General features: G+C 42.9%; 1 protein-coding gene across 6 annotated transcripts in view; it reads right to left on the bottom strand.

Moving 5' to 3' along the window:
• FER (tyrosine-protein kinase Fer) overlaps window positions 1–12587 on the bottom strand; it is a 605512-nt gene that overhangs the window by 99418 nt on the left and 493507 nt on the right. For all 6 annotated transcript variants that reach the window (XM_070082985.1, XM_053776767.2, XM_053776781.2 and 3 more), the window contains 2 exons: window positions 8144–8366; window positions 158–331 (listed from right to left, as the gene is read on the bottom strand). In XM_070082985.1, coding sequence (XP_069939086.1) covers window positions 158–331; window positions 8144–8359 — 390 coding nt within the window. In that variant the 5' untranslated portion in view covers window positions 8360–8366. The remainder of the gene's footprint in view (window positions 1–157; window positions 332–8143; window positions 8367–12587) is intronic.

The following is a 12587-nucleotide window of genomic DNA, read 5'->3' as shown; positions in this document are numbered from 1 at the left end:
TAACCCAATAAAATTGATGTGATTTATTCCCATGGGGATTAAAGTGTTCTTGACTTGTGATATAATGATATGGAGGTTCAATGACCCTCATGCAGACACTAGGCTTTAAACCTAACAAATCAACCAGGCCCCAGATCAAGCTTCGAGGATGACTCACTCTGGTAACTTCATTGGTTATCCTTTGGTGTTCCTCATAGTAGACCTTTCTGGAGGCTCTCTTCTCAGTGATGAGGGCTGCCAGCTTCTCCACAGTGTCCAGCACCAAGGTATCTGCATTTTGTCGCATTATACTGCTCCATTCATCCAGCCCCTCTACCATGATGCGCCATGCCTGCATTTGAATGGATTATATATTAAGGGGCAGCATTAAACCTGCATGGAGTCACACAGTGCCTGGGGAATGGAAGGTAATTAGATTTAGAGAATAAGAATAAACAAGTACTGCACCACACTAGTTGGCCCATGCTGGGTAGGTTCTGCATAAAGATGGCATTAACAGATGTTGAAAAAGGGTCTTCAGATGAACAGGGCATTCCTACCTTTGTAGTTATGATGTATGCTGTAGATACTAAATAAGCTTAAAGACTTACATAGTTGGAACAGATGGAGATGGACTGAGGCAAGGACTTTGGATAGCTTTAAATATATAGATTGGATGGGTACAGACAGATACATACTACACACAATTATGCAAAAGTGTACATACATACATACATGCAAACATATGCACATGAATAAATACACATTTATACATATACACATGCATGCATAGATAAACACAAATATGTGAGTGTACATATAGATGCATAAACATATGCACATGCATAGGCCCAGCGACAGTACGAAAACAACATAGCATCGAAAGTCAAGTCTGACCCAAAACTGCTGTATAGCCACATTAGGAGGAAGGCAACAAAGACCAGGTGATCAGGTTGAGGAAAGAAGGTGGAGAACTCACAAGAAATGATCAAGATTTATGCGAGGCGTTCAACGGGAGATTTAAGGAAGTATTTGCAGAAGAGACAGGAAGGACTCAGGGAAGACAGCACAGAGGGGAACACCAACAGAGACTATACAAACAAGTGTTGGATGACACACACAACTGAGGAGGAGGTGTAGAAGCTGCTAAGTGACCTTGATACCTCAAAGGCGACGGGACCGGACAACATCTCCCTGTGGGTCCTTAGAGAAGGAGCAGAGATGCTGTGTGTGCCACTAACCACAATCTTCAACATGTCCCTTGAAACTCGGCAACTACCTGAGGTATGGAAGACGGCAAATGTAGCCCCCATTTTTAAGAAAGGAGACGTTAACGAGGCACTAAACTACAGACCAGTGTCACTGACATGTATAGTATGCAATGTCATGGAGAAGATTATCAGGAGGAGAGTGGTAGAGCACCTGGAATGGAACAAGATTATAAACGACAACCAGCAAGGATTCATGGAAGGCAAATCCTGTGTCACAAACCTTCTGGAGTTTTATGACAAAGTAATAGAAGTAAGACATTAGAGAGAGGGGTAGGCTGATTGTATTTTCCTGGACTGCAGGAAGGCCTTCGACACAGTTCTACACAAGAGATTACATAGTGCAGAAGTTGGAGGATCAGGCACGTATAACAGGAAGGGCACTGCAATGGATCAGAGAATACCTGACAGGGAGGCAACAATGAGTCATGGTACATGATGAGGTATCACAGTGGGCACCTGTGACGAGCCGGGTCCCACAGGGGTCAGTCCTAGAACCAGTGCTATTTTTGGTGTATGTTAATGACATGATGGAAGGGAAAGACTCAGAAGTGTCCCTATTCGCAGATGATGTGAAGTTAATGAGGAGAATTAAATCCGATGAGGATCAGGCAGGACTACAAAGAGACCTGGATAGGCTGAACACACAGTCCAGCAACTGGCTTCTTGAATTCAACCCCGCCAAATGCAAAGTCATGAAGATTAGAGAAGGGCAAAGAAGACCACAGACAGGTGGCCGAAGACTGCAAACCTCACTCAAGGAGAAAGATCTTGGGGTGAGCATAACCAAGCACGTCTCCGGAAGCACACATCAACCAGATAACTGCTGCAGCATATGGGCCCCTGGCAAACCTGAGAATAACATTCCAACACCTTAGTAAGGAATCATTCAAGACACTGTACACTGTGTGCGTCAGGCCCATACCGGAGTATGCAGCACCAGTTTGGAACCCACACCTGGTCAAGCACGTCAAGAAATTAGAGAAAGTGCAAAGGTTTGCAACAACGTTAGTTGCCAAGCTCAGGGGAATGTCCTACGAAGAAAGGTTGAAGGAAATCAGCCTGACAACACTGGAAGACAGAAGGGTTAGGGGAGACATGATAACATACAAAATAATGTGTGGAATAGATAAGGTGGACAGACAGCATGTTCCAGAGAGGGGACACAGAAACAAGGGGTCAAAATTGGAAGCTGAAGACTCAGATGAGTCAAAGGGATGTTAGGAAGTATTTCTTCAGTCATACAGTTGTCAGGAAGTGGAATAGTCTAGCAAGTGAGGTAGTGGAGGCAGGAACCATACATAGCTTTAAGATGAGGTATGATAAAGCTCATGGAGCAGGGAGAGAGAGGATCTAGTAGCATTCAGGGAAGAGGCAGGGCCAGGAGCTGAGCCTCGACCCCTGCAACCACAATTAGGTGAGTATATATACACCCGGATACATCCTCAGTGCAGGGAGAAAGGCTTTCAGCAAACTGAGGTGGTAAGGTACACCAGCAAGTGCTGGACACAGTACACACAACCATGGAGCAGGTGAAGAAACTGCTATGTGAATTAGATGCCTTGAAGGCAGTGGGCCCAGATGACATTTCTCCATGGGTCCTGACAGAGGGAACAGAGGCAGTGTGTGTGCCGCTAACAACAATTTTCAACAAATCTGTCGAAACAGGGCAACTACCCAAGATGTGGAGGACAGCAAACGTAGTCCCAATTTTTAAGAAAGGAGGCAGACAGGATGCATTAAATTACAGATCAGTGCCATTGACATGTATAGTATGTAAAGTCATTGAGAAGATTATCAGAAGAGTGGAGGAGCACCTAGAAAGGAATGGGCTCATACATGACAACCAGCATGCCTTCAGGGAGGGAAAATCCTGTGTCACAAACCTAATGGAGTTTTACAACAAGGTAACAGAATTAAGACAGGAGAGAGTGGGGTGGGTAGACTTCATTATCTTGGACTGTAAGAAGGCTTTTGCCTCAGTACCACACGAGAGATTGGTACAAAAACTAGAGGAGCAGGCAGGAGTAGCATGAAAAGAGCTGCAATGGATAAGGGAATATCTGACAGGAAGGAACGAATGATAGTACGTGACAAGGTGTCAAAGTAGACACGTGTTCAGCCGGGTTCCACAAGGGTCAGTCCTAGGGCCAGTGCTGTTTCCTGTGCAGGAGGGCCCTGCTTATACAGCAGGTTACGTTATGGGCTACAGCTGTAAAGAAAATATCGCTGTAAAGTGAAACATTGTCTTTTTTCACTTTCAAGCGCATATAAAAACCTGATAACATGTTTACACTATCATTTATTAACTGAGCAATAAAGCTAGGCCTAAAATATGCATATACAGTAGCTTATAGTGAGTGGTGAATATATTTATTGTAGGAAGCCTGCATAAATGAAGAATGGGTATAATTGAAAACTACTGTATTAACAAAATGCTGTAAAGCGAAGCACTGTAAAGCGGGTCCTCCTGTGTATGTGAATGACATGACGAAAGGGTTAGATTCAGAGGCATCCTTGTTTGCAGGTGTGAAGCTAATGCAGAGACTACAAGTGGACAGACAAGGATCAAGAAGGACGACAAAGGGATCTGGACAGGATGCAAACCTGGTCCAACAAATGGCTCCTGGGGTTTAAACCCACCTAGTGGAAAGTCATGAAATCTGGGGAATGACAAAGAAGACAGCAGACAGAGTACATGCTCGGGGGTCAGAAGCTGTGAGCCTCACTCAAGAAAAAAGATCTTGGGGTGAGCATCATACCGAGCACATCCCCTGAGGCGCACATCAACCAAATAACTGCTGCAGCATATTGGCACCTGGCAAACCTAAGAACAGCATTTCGACAAATAAGTAGAGTCATTCATGGCACTGTACACCATGTACATTAGGCCCAGTATGGAACCCACACTGGTCAATCACGTCAAGAAATTAGAGTAAGTGCAAAAGTTTGCCATATCCCCCCAATGAAAAGCAGGGGTGTCACTAGCACGTTAAGAGACAATACAATAAGTGTCAGGGGCCCAAGACTGTTCAACTGCCTCCCAGCATACATAAGGGGGATTACCAATAGACCCCTGGCTGTCTTCAAGCAGGCACTGGACAAGCACCTAAAGTCAGTACCTGACCAGCCGGGCTGTGGCTCATACGTTGGATTGCATGCAGCCAGCAGTAACAGCCTGGTTGATCAGGCTCTGATCCACCATGAGGCCTGGTCACAGACCGGGCCATGGGGGCGCTGACCCCTGGAACTCTCTCCAGGTAAGAATGGTCCCAGAGCCAAGGGGTATGTCCTACGAGGAAAGGTTAAGGGAACTTAACCTGACGACAATGGAGGACAGGAGGGATAAGGGGGTCATGGTAATGATGTGTAAAATACTGAGAGGAACTGACGAGGTGGACAGGGACAGAATGTTTCAGAGATGGGACACAGGAACAATGGGACACAACTGGAAGATGAAAACTCAGATGAGTTATAGGGATGTTATGAAGTATTTCTTCAGCCTTAGAGTTGTCAGAAGTGGAACAATCTTCAGAGTGAAGTAGAAGCAGGATCCATACATAGCACTCATCAGCACTCACACATACAATGCTCAGATGTATATATGCATATGTACACATACATATGTACATGTGCTTATACACAGGCATACGTCTCCACACGTACATAAAAAAAACTGCATAGGTAAACACACATGCACACAAATACACATACATATACTGCATGTTTTTATATTTCCTGCACTGGAATTTTATGACCACCCTCCAATAATTCTTTTGCATCCATTAAGGTTGGAGAGACTGGGTTTTTGAAATACGGGGATACCTTTCTTGGATCGCCCAGCGATCTAAATACATATTTAGTTTTCTGTGAACTCACCGTTTAAGAGAAGAGGTTCACAGAGGTTATAATGTATGACTGTCAGGCACCCACTGGGAATAGTTAAATATTAAAAAAAATAAAGTCACAACATGCAATTTTTTCAAAGAGCTGATCTACACAATACAATATGCACATCCAAGCTCAAGGAAATCCAAGTATCTCAGTACCACTAAAAAAAAAATCATTACAAGGTTACATTACTAAATAATACTTAATTCAAATAGTTTGTGGAAAATGTAGAAACAATCTCAAATTTTCACATCTTATAATTAACAATGAAGTGATCTGCTACTTCCTGTATGATTTTCTTTGACGTATCTTTAAATGATTCGATGTTTAGCCTATGAACTTGTCTCTGTCCACACACTATATTTTGTCATTGGCATCCAGAGATACTTTACAGCAGTTACAGCGTTTTGTAGTCTACTGATCCTGTTACTTTCTCCACCAACATGTTTACCTGACATTTCATCTAGTCCCTATTTGTACTGTTCTACTTTCTTCAAACTCGTTTACTAGTTCTTTGCTAACAAAATATATTCGAAATTCTTTTAATTTAATGCTAGTGTAGCTAACTCACAGACTTAATCATGCTCTTGGAGGCCTGTCACTTGATATGTCTCCATTACGGATTTTTACGTTTGTCGTTGTGGAGACAGCAGACATTGCCTGAGGCAGGGTGGGAGTGTGGTTCTACCGGGGTTTAGGGAGATGGCTTTACCTGGGGAACACTCTTTCTTCAGTTTCTAATATTTCCCCAGATTTGGGCAATATTTCCCTGCTGGTCACCGGTGGGGCAAGGCTCAATAAAGCGTCTGCTGTAGCCACTCAAGTGGCACCTCGAGAGGGTTTCGGGGATCAAAGCCCCGGCGGCCCGGTCTGTGACCAGGCCTCGCGGTGGATTAGTGCCGGATCAACCAGAAAGAACAAAAAGGCATAGTACCATAGATGGTCCAAGTCGGACCGAAACGATGTCGTCAGCTCCTCTTTCCTATGTGCGGGTTATTTGTATACTGCTCAACCAGGCTGTTACTGTTGACTGCACGCAAACCGATGTACGAACCACAGCTCGCCTGATCAGATAATGAATTTAGGTGCCTGTCCAGCGCCTTCTTGAAGACAGCCAGTGGTCTATTGGTAATCTTCCTCATGTATGCTAGGGGGGAGGGGCAGTTGAACAGTCTTGGGCCCCTGACACTGTGTTGTCTCTTAGTGCACTCGTGGCACCCCTGCTTTTCATTGTGGGTATGTTGCATTTCCTTCCCAGTCTTTTGCTTTCATATGGAGTGATTTTCGTTTGCAAATTTGAGAATAGCCACTCTAGCATTTTCCAAGTGTATATTATCATGTATCTTTTTCGCCTGCATTCCAGGGAATATAAATCAAGGGACTTCAACCGTTCCCAGTACTTTAGGTGCTTTATCGTACTTGTGTGTGCCGTGAAAGTTCTCTGGACACTTTCCAGATCAGCAATGTTGCCAGCCTTGAAGGGGGCAGTTAGTGTACAGCAGTATTCCAGCCTAGAGAGAAGCGATTTTAAGGGAATCATCATTGACTTGGCATCCCTAGTTTTGAAGGTTCTCATTATCCATCCTATCATTTTCCTAGCAGATGTGGTAGATACATTGTTGTGATCTTTGAAAGTGAGATCCTCTGACATTATTATTCCCAGGTCATTCACATTAGTTTTTCGCTCTATTGTGCGAATATATATATATATATATATATATATATATATATATATATATATATATATATATATATATATATTATATACACACACACACCAAATCCGCGAAATGGTTATTCTGTTGAAAAAATTTACGATCTATCATTAGCCGATGAAAATAAGACTATCCCATTCTGGTTTATCAGTTTAAAAAGTTTGAAAGTAGCGAAAAATACTCCCACAGCCTGAGTGGTCATTGGCCACTGAGATAAAATGTCCCAACACTACATTTCATCATTGGCATCCAGAGATACTTATATATTATAAAGCCTAGCCTTTGTCTAGCAGTTACAGTTACGGAGGATCGAGCCTCCACAACACTGGTTTAGAACTTATGAAATACAATTAAATGTGTAAAAGACAGCAAATCTCAAAGAATCATTTAATAAACCAATGATTACAAAACATTTTATTATTGGCTTTGAAAATTATTTTTGCGCAACCATCGGAGTACTATAGTCCTCGTTATAACTGCTAGTTTAAGACTAAACTAAAAGTATCATCGGTAGTTCAGTTTTGTATGAAGATGTCGGTGACATGAACCGTAAAGTATGGACAGACACGGTCCATGTTTTCTCCTGAATGTAAAAAAAAAAGTTTGAGGACGGGTTAAACAAGTGGTCAGAAGCGGAAAATGAGTTGTAAATATATGTAAATAATGTATTTAAGCTACGATAATATTAAACAGGAATGCATATCTAGAAAATCATAACTCGAGGCATTCTAAGAGGCTGTCAAGGTGGTCATTAGTCATGACCAAATTACATAGTGACGTGACCACATCGTTAGGCCGACAAGGATTTTTTCTAACTTTTATTCTAATAAGTATTTTTTCTATTTCTTTTTCTAACAAGAAATTTTTCTCATTTTTTTATGTGACTGATAAGAAATTTTATTCAATTTGAGAATAAATAGATGTAATTCTAATGCACGTAAGACATGGAACACAAATTGCCTATAGACGCTGTATATGCTAATGTTAAGAATCGTAAAGAAATATTAAATATTTGATGTTGTGAAGGCTAATATAATGAAAACATTTAAGAAATATTAGTTAAATATTTGGAGGTTACTGATTTTAAATTATTATTCCCTTCATGTGAGTTAAAGGCGTCAGGAGCTCTTGATTCAAGGTACTGGATTTTCCCTCTCCTTGAATAAAACTTGATTACCTCCCATTTAGCAGGCGCTGTAATCCCTACGGGTTTAGCGTTTCTCCATTAATATACAATAACAATAAACAATAATAATAATTATTATAATAAAAATAATAAATTGTAGTGACCTTATGGAGATGCGAGTCGTCGAGAATGTTGTCTGGAGCGTCCATCTTGGCAGCAGTGTGTGCCAGGTGTGTGAGGGCAGCAGCATAATCTCTGTCACACTTGGCCCTGGCCACCAGCACCCTTCGCATGGTGTCCAGCAGACGCAGCTCAGCGTCCTGACGGGCCAGCAGCGCAGTGTGGCTGCGCTCTCCCTGCAGGGACGCACTAAACCCCATCACCGACCTGCCCAGGGAAAGGAGAAGAAAACAACTACTTCAGCGTCTGGGGTCGTGTAAGGACAGGAAATGGTGGAAGAAAAGATTATCTAATTAAGGGGTAGGCAAAGCTCTCGCTTCACACGCTAAGGGTCTGTGGTTCGATTCCCGGCAAGGGCGTGTTTCCTTGCACCTGTTGTCCCTGCTCACCCATCAGTAAAATGGGTACCTGGGTGTTAGTCGACTGGTGTGGGTCGCATCCTGGGACAAAACTGACCTAATTTGCCCGAAATGCTCTGCATAACAAGCGAGTTTCTATATAGTAGTATATCACTGATGTCAGCTAGGTCTGTATACCTTGTACATGTACTTGTAGAAATAAACATATTATTACTATTAAAGAGATATGGAACCAAATGATTATCGTGGGCGCAGTACATTACAAACCCCAAGCAGCCCACTCTCGCACCAAGAGGAATTTTTTTTTTTTAACCTATTTACCGGGTAGGAGGTGTAATCCTACCTCAGCTTATTTCAAATCACCAGCCCCATTAAAGATATGCTACCCCCTTCCTCCCGAATGCCACCCACACCAGTCTGCTAACACTCAGGAACCTACTTACTGCTAGATGAACAAGGACAGCAGGTGTTTTCAGGTAACACGTCCAACGTTGCCACCAGAACCGGGGATCGAACCCCCGGACACTGTGTGAGAGCTGAGTTCAGTGATGCCTGATATTCCTTGTTTAGCGGCCGGCTTTTGCAGTTTAAGTTAATAACATAAAAAGAGTTTTCATATAGCTTAGCCTAACGTAGGCTATCCGAAAGTAATTTAACCTAATGTAAAATAAATAAAAATAGGGCTTGGGGAAAAAATGAAAACATTACGAAACTGTTCTTCTGCAATACATCCAAAAAAATTAACGTGGTAAAATGTTAACTGCTTCTACCAAACCCCAGGTCAAAACATACTATCACTGGCGACCTGATAATGGTTGAGGACTGACCGAAACGTCATTTACAGTAAAGGTTCCTCTCTGAATTTTGTGCATGTTGTGACTCAGTTACAATCATTCACACAGTTACCAGATACAATAAATGGAATCGCACTAAGCTTTAAGATGGCGTTGCGGATAATATGAACAAATTTGATATCTAATCTTCAGTAAATAATGCCCTATAACACTTTTCATCTTCTACAATAACAATCTTTTAACTTTTTGCAACGAAATATTTTTTTACATGTACTGTACAGTATTGAACATTAAAATGTTGCATATGTGTCTTACCTAACAACTGTACAGTATAAATATTGTACTGCACGACCACATTTACATTAAAAACTAGGGATTAAGTCATCGGTACACCAGTGACGTGGTGTACTGATGACATAAAGCCTTAATGACCTTCATTTAGTTGATAGGCTTTAAACCTAATAAACCAACCGGAAAGCACTCCATAGATTATAAAATAATCGGAGAAGCTCTGATAGGGCCTGGTAATTCTAGGAGCTGTCTGTCGGGAATTCAAGAACATGGACAATCTCATTACCCAACCCATGTTCATTGATACCGCGTCTGAAATTACAGTTGGAATATAAAGAAGGCACTTAGCCCCATTACGGAGCCATGGGTCGGAATGGGAATGTAAGGCAATTTTAGATGGATGCAACAGAATGGGAAGACAAGTAAAGGCAGCAAGAAACCAAAGGTATCCAGGAACGGAACACAGAGCCGGTGCATCTATATTGTTTCTCGAATGCAATGTTAGGGCCAAATAAAAACCTTGGTAGACCTTGGGCACCATCCTGGAGTACACCTGGAGAAAGTTTCGGGGGCTAACGCCCCCGCGGCCCGGTGTGAGACCAGGCATCGTGGTGGATCAGGGTCTGATCAGCCAGGCTGGTACTGTTGGCAGCATGCAAACTGACGTACGAACCACAGCCTGGCTGGTCAGGTACTGACTTTAGGTGCCTGTCCAGCGCCTTCTTGAAGACAGCCAGGGGTCTATTGGTAATCCCCCGTACATATGCTAGAAGGCCCCCTGACACTTACTGTGTTGTCTCTCAGTGTACTCATGGCGCCCCTGCTTTTCACTGGGGGAATGTTGCATCTCCTGCCGAGTCTTTTGCTTTCATAGAGTGATTTTCTTGTGCAAGTTTGATACTAATCCATCTAGGATTTTCCAAGTGTATATTATCATGCACCTTTCTCGCCTGCGTTCCAGGAAATACAAATCAAGGGACTTCAACCGTTCCCAGTAATTTCGATGCATTATCGTATTTATGTGTGCCGTGAAAGTTCCTTGCGCACTCTCCAGGTCAGCAATTTCGCCTGCCTTGAAGGGGGCAGTTAGTGTACAGCAGTGTTTCAGCCTAAAGAGAACAAGCGATTTGAAGAGTCATCATGGACTTGGCGGCCCTGTTTTGAAGGTTATCATTATCCATCCTATCATTTTTCTAGCGAATGCGGCAGATACATTTTTGTGGTGTCTTTGAAGGTGAGTTCCTCTGACATTATCACTCCCAGGTCCTTCACATTACTTTTTCGCTCTACTGTATGGTTAGAATTTGTTGTATACCCTGATACAGTTTTTATTTCCTCAAGTTTTCCCATATCTGAGAAGTTGAAATTTCTCTTCACTGAACATCATATTGTTTTGAGTGGCCCATTAGAAGATTTGGTTGATATCCGCTTGGAGTCTTGCGGTGTCTTCGATGGAGAACACTTTCATGGCAATTCGGGTGTCATCTCTATGTCAGATATGAGAATGAAGAACAGGATGGGAGTCTACCTGGAGGGCATTCCGGGGATCAACGCCCCCGCGGCTCGGTCCACGACCAGGCCTACCGGTGGATCAGGGCCTGATCAACGAGGCTGTTACTGCTGGCCGCACGTAGTCCAACGTATGAACCACAGCCCTGTGCCTTGTGGAACAGAGCTTTTCACCATAGCTGCCTCAGGCTTCACTCTGTTTACTATTACTCTTTGTGTTCTATTAGGAAGTTACAGATCCATCTACCAACCTTTTCTCTTACTCCTCTATCACGCATTTTGTGCGCTATTACACCGGGTTCACACTTGTCGAAGGATTTTGCAAAGTCTGTGTATACTACATCTGCTCTTTGGTTATCCTTTATAGTATCCAGGACCTTGTCATAGTGGTCCAGTAGCTGGGACAGGCAGGAGCGACCTGCTCTAAACCCGTGTTGCCCTGGGTTATGTAACTGATGGGTATCTAGGTGGTTGGCGATTTTGCTTCTTAGAACCCTTTCTAAGATGTTTATGATATAGGATACTAGTGCTATCGGTCTGTAGTTCTTTGCAATTTCTTTACTGCCACCTTTGTAGAGTGGGGCTATGTCTGTTATTTTTAGTGAGTGTGGGATGATCCCTGTATCCATGCTCCCTCTCCATAGAATGCTGAAGGCACTTGACAGGTGCTATTGCAGTTCTTGATGAACACGGAGTTCCACGAGTCTGGGCCTGAGGCAGAGTGCATGGGCGTGTCATTTATCACCTTTTCAAAGTCTTGTGGTGTTAGGATAATATCAGAGATTTTTGAGATGATCAGATTTTGGGTCTCAGTCATAAAGAATTCATTTAGATTGTCGACCCTTAGTCTGGTTAACGTCTCACTGAACAATGAGTTATATTGGGACTTTAGTATCTCCTTCATTTCTTTGCTGTCATCTGTGTAGGCCCCATCTCGCCTAAGCAGCGGCCCAATACTGGATGTTGTTTTACCCTTAGATTTGTCATAAGAGTCAAGAAATATTTATTTTTTTTTTCAATTTCCTTTATGACTTTTAGTTCTTCCTGAGATTCTTGTCTCCTGTAAGATTCCTTAAGCTTAAGTTCGATATTTGCTATTTCTCTGACCAAGCACCTAAAGTCGGTACCTGACCAGCCGGGCTGTGGCTTGTACATTGGATTGCGTGCAGTCAGCAGTAACAGCCTGGTTGATCAGGCTCTGATCCACCAGGAGGCCTGGTCACAGACCGGGTCGCTGGGGCGTTGACCCCCGGAACTCTCTCCAGGTAATGCCTCCCTTCATATTTCAGATATATTGGCCCCTCTCAGCAGCTGTGTGATTCTTCGCCTTTTCCTGTATAGGGAGCATCTCTCTCTTTCTAGTTTACATCTTCTCTTTCTTTTTCTTAATGGAATGTGCCTTGAGCAGACCTCAAGTGCCACAGAGTTCATTTTTTCTAGGCAAAGGTTCGGATCCGTGTTGTTTAGGATATCTT

Source organism: Cherax quadricarinatus, chromosome 1 (assembly GCF_038502225.1).
Source record: "Cherax quadricarinatus isolate ZL_2023a chromosome 1, ASM3850222v1, whole genome shotgun sequence".
Lineage (NCBI taxonomy): Eukaryota > Metazoa > Arthropoda > Malacostraca > Decapoda > Parastacidae > Cherax > Cherax quadricarinatus.
Note: the sequence above shows the minus strand (reverse complement) of the source record. Positions and strands in the feature narration are given on the sequence as shown.